Here is a 19,167-nt window from a genome sequence, read left to right as displayed (position 1 = left end):
AATTCTTAGTTTTGCATGATGAAACGGTTGGTTCATTTTTAACAGCAGATTGATTTAGCTGATCTGCACATCGCTGCACACTTATATACGTTTATCACTCATGATTTTAAGCCAAATCCACGCAGAAAAGAATAACGTTAACTGACATCTGGATGCAACTCTCCGCAATCTCTGACGAAATCGGTCGGATTTTCTCTGTATTAGATCCGCTCTGAACTTACTATTTGAATGCATGCTTGGACTGAAGTTTACAGGGGTTCACCAGTTTAAGAAATGTCTGATGGTAAAAATCTGCTTTTCAGTTTTAAGGTATTGTTTTCGTTATAATCTACTGATTCAAATAATCAATAATAATTATTATTATACCACTGCGTGCCTAGCCTGACAGGCAACATCTGTGGACACAGCGGGCGCATTAGGCACATATTGTCAAATATAGGCTATTTCAAAAGAAGCCGCCGCGGCCCTGACCACATTGCTGTCTTTACTGGGTGTTTTTAGGGAATATTTCAATTTATTAACATGCGATTGAATTCGCTATTCATGCGGTGGACTGTCGTGATTTTGGATAATGCAGGACACTACCGAATGATGCGCATCAGAGAAGTGGGTAAGCGCAAAGCCGACCACTGCATTACCGTGCTCAATAGCATTAGCACAGGCATAACTCCCTTCAAACTTTGTAGGGAATGTCACCGTTTCTGTCACCAAAAACTACACACAAATGAAATCGTCTGCCTGATGAAAAAAGTACATAAAACACGTTCATGTTTTAGAAAATGTAGTTAATATTAGCATCATTATTGATTTATCTCATCCAACCGCAAATAATAAGAATGCATTTTTTTTATTACCCGACCCACCCGACCTGCGGATAAAACCACCATCCGCGCATCACTACGCATTTTTAGGCATTAAATAAATTATATTTTTATATTTTTATATATTTAATCCTTGTCTTCTATATAAGTGCATTGTTTTATGACGGTATAACGGTATTGAAACTGATACCGTTGCTATTTTTAGATCCCGCGGTATACCATATTACCGTAATACCGCCCAAGCCTAGACTAAGGTAAAAAAAAACTTTGGATGGGGTATTTAGATGGGCTTCGGAGTGCATAGCAATGAAGTCAATTCTACTCCGAACCATCCCTTTAAGACTGGAGTAACAACTGATGAAAATTCAGCTTTGCATCACAGGAATAAATTATATTTTTTACAGAATAACAAAAATTAATAAAATAAAAAAAATGTATAGATTGATTTGCATTTTAATGAGTGGGATAAGTATTTGACCCTTTCGCAAAACATGACAGTACTTGGTGGCAAAACCCACAGAGGTCAGAGGTTTCTTGTAGTTGGCCACCAGGTTTGCACACATCTTAGGAGGGATTTGGTCCCACTCCTCTTTGCAGATCATCTCCAAGTCATTAAAGTTTTGAGGCTGATGTTTGGCAACTCGAACCTTCAGCTACCTCCACACATTTTCTATGGAATTAAGGTCTGGAGACTGACTAGGCCACTCCAGGACCTTAATGTGCTTCTTTAGCCAGCTTTGTTGCATTGGCCGTGTGTTTTTCGGGTCATTGTCACTGCTGGAATACTCTTCCACTACCCATTTTCAGTGCTCTGGCTAAGAGAAGGAGGTTCTTACCCAAGATTTGACAGCACATGGTCCCGTCCATTGTCCCTTTGATTCGGTGTAGTTGTCCTGTCCCTTTAGAAGAAAAACACTCCCAAAGCATAATGTTTCCACCTCCATGTTTGAAGGTGGGGATGGTGTTCTTGGGGTCATAGGCAGCATTCCTCTTCTTCCAAACACGGCATGTTGAGTTGATGCCAAAGAGTTCTCATATGACCACAACACTTTCACCCAGTTCTCCTTGTGAATTATTCAGATGTTCATTGGCAAACTTCAGACAGGCCTGTACATGTACTTTCTTGAGCAGGGGGACCTTGCGGGCACAGCAGGATTTCAGTCCTTCACGGCATAGTGTGTTACCAACTGTTTTCTTGGTGACTATGATCCCAGCTGCCTTGAGTTCAATGACAAGATCCTCCCATGTAGTACTGGGCTGATTCCTCACCGTTCACATGACCATGAATCAACTCCAAAAGTGAGATCTTGCATGGAGACCCTAGGCAGAGGGAGATTGACAGGTATTTTGTGTTTCTTTCATTTGTTGTCAACTGTTGACACCTCCTCATCAAGCTGCTTCATCTTCTGCTGGTCTTGTAGCCCATTCCAGTCTTGTGTAGGTCTACAATCTTGTCCCTGACATCCTTGGACAGCCCTTTGGTCTTGGCCATGGTGGAGAGTTTGGAATCTGATTGATTGATTGCTTCTGTGGACAGGTGTCTTTTATATAGTCCTAATCTGAGATTAGGAGCACTCTCTTAAAGAAAGTGCTCCTTAAAGGGAAAGCAAATTTCTGAGATTAGGAGCGAGGTAGGAAATTAGGATAGAGGTAGCACCTTTGTTGTCTGGCAGCTGCGCCCCACTGGTGGGACAGCTGTCTGGCAGCTGCATCCTACTGGTGGGATGGACTGACATCACTGGTCCTCATCCATCCCCCTAATCTCTCATGTGTTGGCTCCAAGTGCCACACCCCGGTAAGCCACCTCAGATGGCGGGCTAAACCACTAGGCGGATAAGCTGTTTCTGACAGTCAACGGCTAAAGGATGGAGAAGATCTAAATGAATCCAACGGCCGAATGTGGGGGAGTAAACCCTTCAAATCAGGAGTGGAGCCCTGAAGGAATACAGTTGCCTGTATTTATGCACTGATCTGGTAGCTCCTGCAGCCAAACATATTGCATTGCATTACTTCTGGCCCAGTTCATTTTCTGAGCATTTACGCGCCTACAGTTTGTTCCTGCATCAAAGATGAAGGAAGAATTTTATGAACAGCTTGAGACCAACAACAGAGAGATCTCTGTCACAGAACACCTATATCTCTTTGATGACTTCAACGCCCGGATTGGAGCTAACCACCACACCTGGCCTCGTTGCATTGGTCACTTCTGCATTACTGGCACCAGTTGGATCTTGTCATAACTAAAGACTAGGGCTGGGCGATATGGCAAAAATGTAATCTCGATAATTTTTTCCCATATTGAACGATAACGATATATTTCGATATAAGCTGTTGATGTTGCCAGCTTTAAAATAGTATCCCAACAATGACTAAAGCCACAAATTAAAGGGTTCATTAAATTACATTTAAAGCATAGTTTATTAACAAAAACATATTACAGATTTGGCCTTAAATTAAAACAACTTACTAAAATAAATAAAAAAAAATAAAAGTTTTGACAGAGTATGGTAAATGAGAGTAAATGTACAAAATGTAAACATAAAATTATTGTAAAAACAATTATCACAATTATTAATTTATTTATTACTATTAACACAATTGTTTATTTTCTCTATTATAGGTTGAGCTATTTAAATTGGAGACAACAACTGAATTTTTAAACAATCTACAGTATAAATAACAAAAAATTACGACACAGTTCTTTCTTAATCGTATTAAGTGCAGACAATTCAGCCATAATCAAAGTAGGCTACTCTCTAAATATTCAAAGTGCAAATAGAGACCGAATATTTCAAGCATGATACAGAGCTATAGACATACAAAACCTATCATAGCCTACATACTAATAACAGCCTAGATATGTCATGTACAGTAGCCTAATTTGCGTGCATTGCCGAGTCACTCTCTAAACAAGGGGGATTAAAATTGCTTTTGAATGAGTGTGCGTTTTTTGCTTTCGGTTTCAATTTCAACTATAGCGCAAAACTATCAGCTGAGCTATAACGGAATTCGTGCTACCTTTTTTGTCAACAATTTCAACATCTTTGGATAATAACTAGAGGTTAGTTTCACTTTCGTCGCTGCTTCCTCTCTCTCTCTCTCTTTTTTTTTTTTTTGGTCATCCTGGTGTTAAATTTGCTTTATGAACTTTGTACTTTGACGTGCACACGCACGCTGCACGCTGATTGGCTGTTGTCGCATATTTCTGCTGTGTGATTGCTCTTAGATTAATCCATATCGAGTAAAAAATGTCTAGAGCTTATCATCGTTATTAACATAAATTATCGCGATTCGATTTGATATCGTTTATCGGCCCAGCCCTACTAAAGACCCCTGCTGAACTGTGTTCTCATTACCCGCAGCTATCACAGTGTCGATTGTGAGACTGACCATTCTATGGTTGGGAGCAAGGTATGCCTTTAACCCCAGGCGGGTCTACAACTCCAAGCAAAAAGCATAGGCATGTATTAATAAGACCCTTACATCAGCCCCACAAGTTTGAAGAAGCCCTAAAGGACTGCCCAGAAAATACTGCAGAAGAGAGGTTAGATCAAATTCATGATCTAACCATCTAACTCAGCTATAGCAACTTTTGGCAAGAGGGAGAAGAAAAACCCTGACTGGTTTGAAGCAGGAATAATTGAACTCAATCCAGTCGTCACAGCCAAACTTACTGTGCTGCTAGATTATAAGTGCAAACCTTCAGAGAAGACACTGGCTGCATTCCGGAAAGCCAAAAATGATGCTCAGCGGATTGCTAGAAAATGTGCCAACGACTATTGGCTCAATGTCTGTAAGAACATCGAGCTCTCTGCTGTCTGTGGAAACATCCGAGCCATGTACAAGGCATAAAGAGGGCATTTGGCCCAGGCACGATTAAGATTGCCCACCACTGGAGAAATTATTAAAGAGTGAGTCAAGCAGATGGAGAGATGGGCAGAGCATTACCAACAGCTGTACTCAAGGGAGAACACCATCACTGATACCGCAGTGGAGAGTATCACCCATCTGCCAGTGATGAATGAACTTGATACTTTGCCCACTCTAGATGAACTAAGAAAGGCATGTGGCAAAGCTCCAGTCAAGGACGGTATTCCATCGGAGGTCCTTAAAGCTGGTAAAAAGAGTGACCTTCCCAACCACCTCCTTGAACTTTTGCTTCAGCGTTGGGAGGAGGGAGCAGTTTCTCAGGGCATGCGTGATGCCAACATTATCATGCTGTATTAAAACAAGGGAGATTGCAGCTATTGTAACAACTATCATGGCATCTCCCTGCTGAGCACTGTGGGAAAGGTCTTTGCATGCATGGCGCTGAACAGACTTTAGGTGCTGGCTAAACGCATTTATCCAGAGGCACAGTGCAGCTTTAGACCTCAGAGATCAACAGTGGACATGATCTCACTAAGACAGTTGCAGGAGAAATGCAGGGAGCAGAGACAGCCACTTTATATCACTTTCATCGATCTAACCAAGGCCTTTGACTTAGTATTGGATAGTATGGGATGTCCCCCCAAGCTTCTGAAGGTAATAGCGTTCTTTCAAGATCAAATGAAAGGTACCGTTCAGTAAGACGGCTCATTCTTTGAACCTTTTCCAATCCGAAGCGCGTGAAGCAAGGCTGTGTTCTTGCCCCCACACTTTTCGGCATCTTTTTCTCCCTGCTGTTGCACCACGCCTTCAGTCAATCAGAAGATGGTGTTTTCATCCATACCAGGAGTGATGGCATCCTCTTCAACCTTGCACGTTTGCTTGCAAAGACGAAGGTCCGCAGGGTCCTGATAAGGAAGCTGCTATTTGCTGATGACGCTGCCCTGATTGCCCATACCAGGGAAGCACCACAGCGTCTTGTTAACAGCTTTGCTTGTGCCGCTGATGAGTTTGGGCTGACCATCAGTCTAGCAAAAACAAAAGCTATAGGCCAGAATGTCAGCAGTACCCCTTGTATCAGTATCGGCAAATACACCCTTAAGGTAGTGCAGAACTTTACATACCTTGGCTCCATCATCTTCAACAACCTATACCTGGATAACGAACTGAATTGTGTCCAGCACTCTTCTCTACAGCAGTAAGACATGGAGTTTGTACATCCAACAAGAGCGCAGACTCAACTCTTTCCATCTAGGCTGCCTGAGGAGAATCTTGGGCATCACCTGGAAAGACCGTGTCCCAAATATCGAAGTAGGAAAATACCCTTAGCATGCATGATGGTCAGATTCTAAAAGACATCATGTATGGTGAGAGCTTGCCTCTGGCACAAGAACAACTGGAAGACCAGCGCTTCGATATAAAAGTTGATCAAAAGAGTATTGTATTAACAGTGAACCACTGTCATAAAACTTTACCAACTTCACAATGTGTAATTTTTACAATTAAAGGGCTCTATGAATTTTTTTTTTTTTTTTTTTAGAAATTGTTTTATAACTTTTTTTTTTTTTTTGTATTCACAATGTAATACACATTTATTATAAAACAGTGGTAATCAAATGAAAGTTTATCACTAGACCCTTTTCACAGACTGTGCTGATGCATTTCAAAGATAACCAACATCGTAGATCCTGTTTGTACAAGTTTTTTATATTTTCATTTCATTTCATAAAAATAAAAATAAAAATCACTTACACATTTAACACTACAGATCTGGCCATTAAAAATGCGTCTATTTTCACGCGGCAGCCTGCAATTCGGCACGCGTGGTCACGGAAAGACTTGCAGGGGCTTTTTCTGATTTTTTTTAAACGTTGTTGCGCTTCATATAATATCCACCAGGTGCTGCAAGGAACAACATTCTGTACAACATCCAAACACAGCTCTGGGGTGCGTTTCCCAAAAGCATCGTTAGCCAACTATGGTCGCAAGTTCCGTCGTTGCCAACATAGTTCAACGATTGGGTGTTTCCCAACACCATAGTTCAAACGAACATTCGCAAACAGCATCACAAACTTATTTGGTTGGAACTACAGCTCTCGACCTGTGGTTAGAAGCATCGTTGCTTCTTAGTAACATGTGGGCTTAATAAATTATGTTCTTGGTCACAGTTTGCAAGCTAACACGCAGTACAATCTATATCCTCAATTTTATCTAAAAATAAATGCGTTTTACTCTATGTATTTTTGTGCGTCCTTTATAAGCGTTGTTTATGAATAGTGCGCATGTGCACAAATGCCTGAGGGAACCCCGGAGTATGACGTAAGAGAGAACGCGCAATGAATCAAACATCAAATAAAGCGAAATGACAGGGAACAAAAATAGTAAATTAGTCATTAGGTGCCATGTTCAATATAGCTGCATTTTTGAGAGACCCTAATCAGTTAAATAGCAGAAGTTATTACTCGGTGACGTCATTAACAACGGCCCTAAGTTGTTGAACTAATGTGGTTCAAACGATGGAGATGCGACCGTGTTCGGGAAACAGTCGTGACTAGCTAGTTCGTTTCCACAACGATGCATCGTACTATGGAGGTTAACCAGCGAGTTATGTCGTTGTACGGGAAACGCACCCCTGGGCGTTGGTCACAAATACCGTTAACCAGGGATGTACTGGCCATCGGGAGTACCGGGACATTCCCGGTGGGCCGATCGCCGAAGAGAGACAGCGCTATTTTACATTACAGCGCATTCGAAACTGCAAAAAGCAAACGACCCAAAAGTGTATTTTTTAATAAGTGCCATTTTGCGCTCTCGTGAATCATCTCATGACTAAGTGTAGATGCCATGTAAATACAAGGTTCATTGTGCAGTTTAGAGAGCTTTATTAATTATAACGGAACTTTGTGAGATCTCTATGAACTAAGATTGGTGACGCTTGTAGTCATAATAAAGGGAGCGCGCTTTGCACTTTCCAGGCTATAATCCATTCAGAATTTGTATGAAACTTTTGTTTTTTCGGACACATACACGCTACTATGTTTTGGGAATGACATCTGCATATTTATGCTGGGTTCATTCTCGAAATAGCGGTGAAGCAATGGACGGGACAAAAATATATTTTTCCTCCTTTTTTTTAACGAACAGCGCCAAGCGGAAGACTGATCACTGTCTGTTTGATCAGTTTGCCTACTCAAATCATCACGACTTGTCTAAAATAAATTCTATAGATATAAAACAGTTAAAGTATAAAACAATGTTAGTTTAAACGTTAAAGTAAAATGTTTGTGCAGAAATTGGAAGCTAAAGCCGCTTTGCAGGACATCCAGGCGCCAACGCAACCACTTGCATTTTTTTCAGTGGAAGCAATTTAAAATTATCCATAATTTTTGCTCACAAAGGTACGAGTAATCAAAAAGCGTTACAGCGTTTTTATAAAATAAAGAAAACAAAAATGATGCGCTTTCTTCCGTCTCGTTCTTGAACAGGAGCGCTTAACAAAAATAAAGGGAAATGTATGCCTCACAGACATGATAAATATATCTATAGAAAGCTTTAAATTATTACTTAACGAAATAAAACAAATCGAAAACAAAAGCTCTTTCATTATGTTATCCGTAAAGATTAATTTCTCTCTAAAGGCACGTCCAAAAAAAAAAAAAAAAAGATCTTTGCGACACTGACTCAGAATACACTAGTTTATTAGTAAATAATTCAGATTTTTCCTTACTCTTTCCCAGACACATTTATTGTTATTAGGGCCCGAGCCCAAAAGGGCGAAGGCCCTATTGTTCTTCTAAGGGTTCTTTGTTTTTGTTTTTGTTTTTGTTTTTTTCCAACCTTCCGGGCTATTATGGGGGCCTTAACATACTCAAACTCTTGAAAATTTGCACACACGTCAGGTCTGCCGTCGTCCGGACGCCACAGAGGCTGGGACCCGGGCGTGGTTCAGGGCCTCTACAGCGCCCCCTGGAACACAGTTTGAAAACTTGATGTACTGCACACACATACTTGCACGTACTCATATGAAACTCGGTACACATATAGATCTCACTGAGCCAAACAACTTTTGTACTCTATGTCATAGGCTCCACCCAACAGGAAGTGAGATATTTAGGGCTGTTTAAAAAGCGCATGCTCTGGAATTTAACGTACTTCTCCCAGGATTTCCATAGGATTGTCACCAAACTCGGTCAGCATGATCTCAAGACATTGGGGACGCTAAATTGCGAGGGGATTTTTGATATCTCGTACGGTTTGGCCGTGGCAAGGCGACAAAGTTATGGCGAGAAATGAGAAACAGGAAGTGTCTAATAACTGTTGCACACATTGCCTGATTCTGATGAAACTTCACCAGTTTGTTCGTTGTATGATGCCGATTCCATAAATGTGACTATTATGAGTCAAAGTTATAGCGCCACCAACTGGCAGCAGGAAGCGTGTCATTTTCAAAATGCTTTGAAATCAGCCTCTTAATTTTACTCGATTTTCTTCAAACTTCATCAAAATAATGTAAAAACACGGCCGATGAGAATATGTAAAGGGGTCGATGATAAATCAAATGCTGTTGCCATGGCAATGTGTCAAACTTTAAAATTAGATTCCTGTCTTTTCGAGGCAGATAACATGCTTAGAATTTCATGAAACTCAACACACACATCAATATTAATGATAGTTAGACACTGGCAAAAGGTCATAAATGGGTGTGGAGCAGGCACTCTATAGCGCCATCTTTTGACAAAAGTTGGGGGGTTAGTTTTTCCTACAGTCACCAAACTCTGTACATATATTGTTCTCATCAATCTGGACAACTTTATAAATCAAACCCATTAGCTACGACCAACAGGAAGCAGGCTATTTTGATTTGAATGTGGATTTTTGTAAAAATCAGGCTGTAAACAAATTCACACTTCTACTAAGGACAACAAGCTGTTCACACCAAACTTTTTTAACATGAAGGGAAGATTCTGAAGATGCTAAATTGCGAGTGGATTTGGGATATCTTGAACGGTGTTGACGTGGTATTTTTTTTAAGATAGAGTAAAAAAGATATCCGTAATTTTTTTATATCTTTAAAGTGCAGCATCCAAACTCTTTAAAACTTTCACACAGAGATCTAATCATTCTGAGCAAGTGCTGATAATATAAATTTTTTCCAAGCTTTCATGAATTAAAGAAAATTAAAAAAAAAGAAATCAGAAACCTGCTGTCACTCTGCCTGAGAGTCTGTCTAAGTGTGTGCGTAGTTGAGTCACAACAGAGAGACTGAAGGGGGAGGGGTGAAAGGGAGAGAGGGAGAGAGAGTGGAACATGCTATCTTGCTAAAGACCATCTTTGAGAAAGAAATGCATATGTCTGATCTTTGAGAAAATATAAAGGGTCACTAACTCTTTCATTGTTTGTATTTTGCAGTTGTTTTTTTATTTATTTTTTACTGAACTGTACCATGAACTTGTCCTATTCGGTCACATAGCAAAAGATTAAGAAAAATACAACTTTTTAGCATGAGCGATTTATCTTCATTGATAGACATTTATTTTCATAGTGTTATTTATTGAATATAAAATTTACATTAACAATTTCAAGACAAACTTTGACAACAAAACAAACTTTGCTGTTATCTGTTCAAAACATCTGAAAATTATATATATATATATATAGCCCCATTACAATACTCAACTTGATTTTTAAAGATATTTTGAAAGAATGAAGCGTTTATAGAGCACTTTATTGTGTATTGCTGTACACCCACATGAACTGTGTTCATGTTCATGTTCATTCACAGTACATAAACTAATGTTAAAAGATACTAATTTACCATTAAACAATATATGAATACTTTTTTTAGCTTAATATTAATTAACATTAATAAATACTATTTAATTATTGTTCATGTTAACTAATATAGTTAATGTTAACAAATGAAACTGGATGGCAAAATTTTATATATTGTGTGTATGTGTCTTTGTGTTGATTTTAAAGTTTAACCCTTTCAATTCAGTAAACTTTAAATCCAAACTGGCAGAGAGTTACTGTGAATGCATGTGCCCAGTGGGCACCGTTTTCCTAATTGATTCTTAGTTATGTAGCGCTTAAGAGTGATGTCTCATAACAGGAGTCACCAGCAAAGCAATATCCACACACAAATTGAACAGATAGGTAACGATGACATTTAAGCAGAAGTCGTGGACGTAAAGCAAGCAATAACAACATTTTGTTATCATCATGAATTACATGTTCTTATCATCATCATCAGAATACACGGAAAATGTAGCATATTGGTTCACAGTTGGCATTATTCTGAAGTCCTTGCAGGGGGTTAGGTTTATAGCAAACTCCTCCTAGAGATTTAATGAAATCAACATTATATTTGGTCAGTCTGATCTAAAGGCCTTAGAGATGTTAAATTGTGAAGATCTTGAGTTTCTGTAAAGGGCGTGTCTGTGGCTGCCGGACAAAGTTTGTTGTTTCGCCATGAACATAGAAGTTATTATAACTCAGCCATAAAATGTCCGATCTGCCTCGAAATTCACAGCTTTGGTAAGAGTCCTGGCCTGAAGACACCTAAATGCCAATATTCAAATATTATCATAGCGCCACCTGTTGGCAGCAGGATATATCATATCTTTCACTAACTCAAACATTCCAAGGTCAATCTGCACCAAACTTCATATGTTTGATAAAAGTGCTGGCCTGAACACATCTACATGCCAATAATCAGTTATAGGCATAGCGCCACCAGCTGCCAGCGGGAAGTTTGGCACATTTAAATGACTTATGACATTTTTCTCGTATATTTACTGTGTTAAAAGCATACTGCCCACCGTTTGCTGTTTTCCTAAAGCCACCGGTCGGCAGTGAGCCCGGGTGCGAGGGCCCGTTCATCGCTGCTTGCAGCTTTAATTTACTTTTGCCGGTGCTTTGTGGCAAGTTTCAGCCTATTGCTTGTGCTTGAATGCGAATCTTTTCCAGCATAGTTCTAATTAATTTTAATTTAAGTAAAATATTAATTCAATAAGAGCCTGATTAAAGATCAATATCAGTGTCTAAAATAAGGTGTTTGTTTCACTGTTTACAAATATTAAAGTACTGATATTTTACCCCAAAATGAAAATTGTCATAATCTACTCAATATCACTTAATTCTGTGGAACATAAAAGAAGATAATTTGATAAATTCAGTAATGTAAGTCTATAAAGTAGAAATTATAACCAGATATGTTTTCTTACATTCTACAAAATATCTTTTGTGTTTCACAGAAGAAAGTAAGTCAAACAGTTTTGGAATGAGAAAATTATTTTTTATTACAGAAAGATTTTTTTACAGAATTTATTAGCAATAAATTTCCTGCATTCTAGCTTAAAATTAGTGCTTTACTGTGTTCATTTCTATGTGACAAAAATGCATTATTAAGTTTTTAAAATTTGAATTCAGCAATTTCTATCATTATTCGTTTCTGTCCCGTTTTATTCATAAATTTACTTACTCTAATTTATGGCCCTATGACCCAACAAAACTTTCACGGGGGAACTCATGGGCCAGATGGGCTGGATTTGTCCAGGGCCGAATTTAAATCCCAGTCCATCCCTGCCGTTAACAATATTTCATCTTTCCTGAAAGCATAGTTCAAACGAATAGCAAAAAGCTATTCATAAGCAGGTGCAGTTGTAATATTTCCTTTTCTTTCTTTTTTTTCCTGATGAACATTTATTAGACTGCATTGGAAATAGAAATGTTAATTTCGGATATTTTATTTTTCCCAACCGACAACCGACATTGTTAAATTATTATTAACCAACAAAATAATGTTAAATTACAATTAATTTTGAATTGATACATGGCTGTGACTCATTAAAAACAGCTAAATTCGTTTTCAGGGGTTAATTGTACACAAGCAAAAAGCAGTATAAACATCAGAACATCACACACATCACGCGCAGAGCTTGTGCACAGAAAAAACCTAATAAAGCTATATATAATAATAAATAAATTAGGCCCATATGAGAAATATATTTTTCTGAATTAATAATAAATTGACAAAACGAAAGAAAATAGAATTACCAAATAGCAGCCTATATGCAGAATTTCAGGCAATTTCTGTGATGCGCCCTTAAAGCAGCATCTTGTTTCCATTTTTTTTACAAATACACGTTTTTTTTGTTTTGTTTTTTGTGGTTGTATAAAAGAAATAAAAGAAATATGTAAAATAGCCTAGTTTTGAAAAATGCCTAATTCTTAAACGAGTATTGCAAGCTGTATCCACATTTATAATGGAAAAAAATCAAGTGATCCTGTCGGTGCAGCGGGCAGTTACACATTACTAACTCCGCAACTTTCATCTTCAGAACAAAATACATTATATATTACAAGGTTTTAAAGCAACATCAAATTAATATATGCATGTTTGAGAGGTAGCTCGTCTTTTTCTTACCATATATACAATTTTAGATACACTAAAAATTGATTTGAGTAAAGAGGAGAAATATAAACTATAGTTTTTGTAGAGTTAAAAATTATTTTATTTATTTATTTATTTATTTATTATTATTATTATTAAGGTTTGTTTTTGTGATTTTGGTGCTGTACATTCTGATGGCGAGCTGCCCATGCCCTTTATTTTTTCTTAAAAAATAATTGAAGCAAAAGGGACTGTTTACAGTTAAACCAAAGTTCTTCCAACTGTGTCAGGGTGGACATACTGGACTGTAACAATGTCTAAAGTTGTTTAAAAATGTCTAAGCATTGGCTAAAGTGTAAAAAGAAAATATAATGTACATTTCTGATCACTTGAATAAATATATATATATATTTGTTTGGCATTGTTGTTAAGAATCTGTTATTAAAAACAAAAAAAGATAATAAAAAGTCCTTGTAAAGTCGTTGCCGTATTAATGTGTGCAAAGTTGTAGCGATATTAGATCCTAATAGTGTATTTTGAGAATAAAGGCACGAATTAAATTAAATTAAAAACTGCAGAGCATTGTATTTTGTAATTGCATGTGATTCAGCGCAACAAACAAGTAACACAGCACAGATATTTCTTGCGTTTTGGACTTTGACCCCAGGCAATATCTTACGGCTTTCACAACCCTTCAAATTACAACATATAACCTCACAATTGTTAATGAGGGTCGTTCGTGTCACTTTTAAACTTGCCATTTCACCTTTCACCTTTCCCCAACCTATGAATAAAGGTGTAAAGAGCAGGCTTGGCTCCAGGAGGGGGGGTGGGGGGTTAAAACCGGATGCATTACAAAATAAAATGCTTCAGCAGTGGTCAGCAGTGTTGGGCAAGCTACTTAGAAAATGTAGTGAGCTAAGCTTTCAGTTACTCTTCATTAAATGAAGCTTTACTACACTAAGGCTCAATCCCAATTCTACCCCTTACCCCTACACTTTGCCCTTCCCCTCCATTTGGCGCATTTACGTGAAGGGGTAGGGGTGTCTCATTTCTCGTTTAGTTGGAGGGGTAGGGGGAAGGGGAAGGGCCAGATAGCCCTCCAAACAAAGATTTTTCGGGACCTCACTTCAAACGAAGGGCTAAGAGAAATTTCCATTTTCCAACATGGCTGCTCACTCGAGCTAGCAGCAGACTCATCAATATAAGTAATTTTTGCCATTAATAAAGATTTTTATGACAATTTTTCATTATATGTATATTACCTTCAATCTTGTGTTTGTGTTTATGGTGTTGTTCTGTAAATAAACGTTTGCAAAAAAATCGCTAAAGTTTGCTAGCAGATAGCACTGATTGCACTGATTGATATTACAAAATATTTTTATGTCATATACACTTGACTGCATGTTAGTCCACCACATCCACTCATATGTGAATAAATCGAAATAATTGCTAAAACACCCAATGAAGACAGCGATGATGCAGTCAGGACCGTGGTTCCGCCTTGCTTTGAAATGTATTTGATAATTGCACCCGCCTTGTCTCCCACACCCCAGTCATTTAAATCAGTACATAATAATGAAAACAATACCTTACAATTAAAAAGAAGCAGATTTTTACGATCAGAAATTTCTTAAACCAGTGAACCCCTGTAAACATTTCAGTCCAAGGATCCATTAAACGAATGCGCTCAAATGGAAAGTTCAAAAGGAAATTCACAAATGAAGCATATACCCACTTCTCAAGGCACCACTACACCACTGATTTGCAATTTGCCGCGCATGTGGTAACGCATTGTTTGTTTTGCTTACGGCCATATGTGTACATGTGAATTAACGGTGCGTACACCGTACATTTGTACTTTTTGCAACGCAAAACCATTTTTTTCAACATCTTGAAATGTGTGATAAACATCGGCGCATGTCCTCTGATGTAACATTAGGAACTAGCGACGTATGAGAAACGTAGATGACGTATAACAGTGTTGAAGTGGTTTCCCATTCCTTAGCTAAGCTAAGCTACAGCAACACGGCAAAAGTAGTTTACTACATCTAAGCTATTTTTTTTAAATGTAATTTTTCTACATGGTAAGAACCAACATACTAGCTAATGATGTCTGTGCGCAATGTAGACAGCATTAAGTTTATCATGAATAAATATTACATAAAGTACTTCAAATAGCCTCACAAGAAACATTTTATGCATCCCAGAGTCTTGTCCATTAACTGACCTTCTTTTTTTCCGTAATATTTGTATTATTCGTTTATATTCGTTATTTTCACCTTTATTTTGATCTCTTTACAAAACATTCTGAATGTTTTTATTTATTGTGAATCGCTTAATCTAAATAACTTTCTGTATATATGCTATTTGCCATTTATTTTGCAAATATTGTAAACGACAATTATGCCAATAAAGTTTTGACTTTATGATTGTATTTATGTTATATTCAACCTATTAACTGCATTCCAGTAAAAATCCCAGCCATATAGCTTAATCAAGCTTTAATGGCATGTCAGCATTTATCATTTAGATTATGAATGTTAAGTAAAGAGATCGAAATGATGGGAAAAATAACGAATATAAACGAATAATACAATTATTACGGAAAAAAGAGGATCGGTTAATGGATAAGACTGTGGGATGCATAAAATGTTTCTTGCTGGGCTATTTAATTTGAAGTACTTTATGTAATATATTCATGATAAACTTGTGAATGCTGTCTACATCGCGCACAGACCGCATTCGCATATACAGCATTGCTTATATAATTATTTAATATTGTATTCATTTCTATAACAATTAATATAACAATTTCTTAACTCAAAATAAAATATTAATAAACCTATCTCTGATAATCCTGGGTCACTATGAAATGCATGTTGTTCCCTCAATATAAGAACTCGTTACCTCGACAAAATGATCTCGTGGCCACGACATAATATGACGTTCCCACAAGTTAATATTATGTTCTCAAGAATTAATATCTCGTGGCAACGACATAATATGACATTCCCACGAGTTTATATGTCGTGGCCACGACAAACATAAGTGAACCGAAGATGTCCCCTCCAGAGTCTTTTAGTTTGCAGCGATGTTTGATGCCGCTTCAGTTCAGTGCGTTACATGACTGCCCCCTACTGATCATGTCTTTCCTGTGTCCAAGCATTTTCTAGGATCCCTCACAATACACCGGTGTCACGCGAGACCACTTCCGCACGCATTTTAAATGGCCAGATCTGTATACTCTGTTTAATATTACTTTTGCTTGAAATTACAAACAAATAGTTATGGTAAATCTAAGGGTGTTTCTAATGCAGCAGCTGTGGGAGTGACGGTAACATTATTCTGATATCAATTTGTGTCATTAAACTCTCTATTTTTGACTCTTTTTGAAATCTGTGAGTTTTTCTGTTGTAAACTGATCAAACGGATACACAAAAAATATATTGCATGTAGTTTCTGCTTCTGAGAAACACAGAATTTGAAAAATGTCCATTTTTTTGGCAAATAAAGCATTGCACGACTGAGGTTTACTGTCAAATTAAAACATAGAAAAGTGGTGTAATTATTTCTTTCAAATGTTAATTATTTTATTTTATTTGTTTTTATTTTAAAAGAGCATTTTACTGTACTGTAGTAATATATTTCTCATGTTAAATCAAACTTTATTTTGACAGGTTGTCATGAAGATGCTTGAATTTTTTTGTGATACAATTGTTTTATCAAATGAAATGGTGAAATGCTGGTGAAGTGACTCTCAGAGCAGCTCTGGAGATGAGGATAATGTCCTTATATAGTGACACAGCAAATGCTAAAAACACCATGAGTGTCATGTATACTTCAGTATGTCTGGTAGAGAAACTGTTCCATCTATATCCACAGAGTAATTCAGACTTCAATAGCATTTTTTCTGCTTTAATATTTAAAGACACTAATCTATTATATATTCTATTATAACTTAACTATATGAGAATCCCTGCTAATGTATTATGACTTATTCATGATATTATTTATTCATTTTCTTCTACTTTTTAAGGCTATCAGGGCTGTAGAGATGACTGAAATACAGAGAACAAAATGACAGTAATAATGACAAAATGTAATAAAGCTTTCATGGTGGAAATATTTGATAAATTTTAAGCACACTCACTATCCTTGGCAGTTCTACTACATATATATATATATATATATATATATATATATATATATATATATATATATATATATATATAGTTACATACAAAAAATGCATTTACATTTTAACATATAGCAAAACTTGTCACTGAAACAAATGCACAAAAGGGATTAAATTTGAAACATGCATTTAACAAAAGCAGGCAACAGATTGATGCATGCATTTGTTAAGTCTTTTTCTCCTATCTCACACATTGAGCTTTGTAGTGTCTCACAAATGGACAATTCTTTTTTCTTTTCTTTTTCCTTTATTTATTGAATGTTGCAGTATGTATTATAATTTATCTAAACACATTTGTATTTATTTATTTATTCGTTTAAGTTAAACGTGCGCTTATATCCCCCTAGTACCAACATTTCCTCTTTAATGTGTTAACATGGTGTGAAGCCTGGGAAATAAGGTTGTCCAATGGCCAGATGAGTTTCAATCCCTCCCCTCTAGCAACTTCTCACTACACGCCTAACTACAAACTTGCATTTAGATCTGCCTCCATTTAGTTTGCAAAACATCTTCTTCAATTCAGTCACTGCTAAATGGATGAATCCCTGATCTATATTTCTTGTACTAAAAGATGATTCACTTGGATATACATTGCATTAGGGAAAAAAGTCAGATGCAAATTCCATTTCATGCTGACTTTAAACATATAATTTGCAGTTTAAATTGATATATAATTAAATGTCTGCTACAAAAGTCCAAGTGTAGAGACTAAAATGTCTGGGTTGGAGTTCATCCAAATAGAAAGCAGGACTTGCAGGTTATGCAGAGTAAACAATTGTCCATAAAGACACTCCCCCAAATACAGCTACTACACTGCACTGGCAAGCAGCAGCAGATATGATTAGACAAGTTAGTGTGTCCATGTTTCATTGGCAGAGAGCAGATGTTCAAGTGGTTCATATATTGTACAAAAATCTGAACTGTTTGTAACTACTTCACCACCATTTAATCCAGTTTTTATTTCTTGATTTTCATTTATTTATTTATTTTTCGCAGGGGTATGACTTATTACCTTTTAATGTTGTACCATCAACACATATTTAAAAAAAAAACAAAAAAAAACATATTTTTGTTGACATTACACAGGTTTTGGCAGTAAAATACAAATGCCTGTCTTGTATTAGAATCATCTTTCTAACCATTAACCAGTTCAAAGTATATATACATAATATATGCATTTATATAAACACACACACACACACACACACACACACACACACGCCTGCCAATCACAAATAACACAAGAAGACTTGCTACAAAATAGTCTTTGTGCAATTCAGCCACAAATGCCTTCAGCTTCTATGCCCAACCACATGACTCAGATTTCTAAAAGGTGGTGTTAGGTAAACCACAAAGCAACCAGTCTTAAAAAAAAAAAAAAAAAAAAAAACTCCATGAATTCTTTGTGCAGCAATGAAATTTTAAGTTATTATGTTTATTATTAGTAGTTATTATCATTATTATTTAATTTATGTCATACCCTGTTCCGCAGGCTACATCCAGCACCTTCTGAACCCCATGTTTTCTGAGCAGGGACAGCACCCAGCTCTTGTACTCCTCTGTCCTGCTCCGAGTGTCTCCGATGTACAGCTGCCACACTTTAGCTGCTTTACCGTCGGCATACTGATCAGGAAGACCAACTGCACCTACACCGAGAGAACGTGTACGGTAAACACTGTCCACCATGCTGAATTACCACACCACGTGAACAATTCGTCTTCCGGACCTGAATTAATCTATCGTCTTCTTTGAGTTTCTTTTTCACGCGTACAACGTCAGTGTTGACATTTATATTGCGTCTGTGTTGAAAAAGAAACTTTTGACCAATCGGACGCGGAAACACTCTCACGCCTCTCAAAATCTCACGATTTTTATTGGCCGAGACT

The 19,167-nt window shown here is 37.2% G+C and overlaps 1 protein-coding gene across 1 annotated transcript in view; it reads right to left on the bottom strand.

The window, feature by feature from the left end:
* The window catches only part of gnmt (glycine N-methyltransferase), a 27,850-nt gene extending 8,753 nt beyond the window's left edge, over nucleotides 1-19,097 (bottom strand). Inside the window, exon 1 of the mRNA XM_073832590.1 lies at nucleotides 18,762-19,097. Within this exon, the coding sequence (XP_073688691.1) occupies nucleotides 18,762-18,967 (206 nt within the window). The 5' untranslated portion in view covers nucleotides 18,968-19,097. The remainder of the gene's footprint in view (nucleotides 1-18,761) is intronic.
* Nucleotides 19,098-19,167: the final 70 nt, after the last annotated feature.

This window comes from Garra rufa, unplaced genomic scaffold (genome assembly GCF_049309525.1).
Source record: "Garra rufa unplaced genomic scaffold, GarRuf1.0 hap1_unplaced_004, whole genome shotgun sequence".
Taxonomy (NCBI): Eukaryota; Metazoa; Chordata; class Actinopteri; order Cypriniformes; family Cyprinidae; genus Garra; species Garra rufa.
Note: the sequence above shows the minus strand (reverse complement) of the source record. Positions and strands in the feature narration are given on the sequence as shown.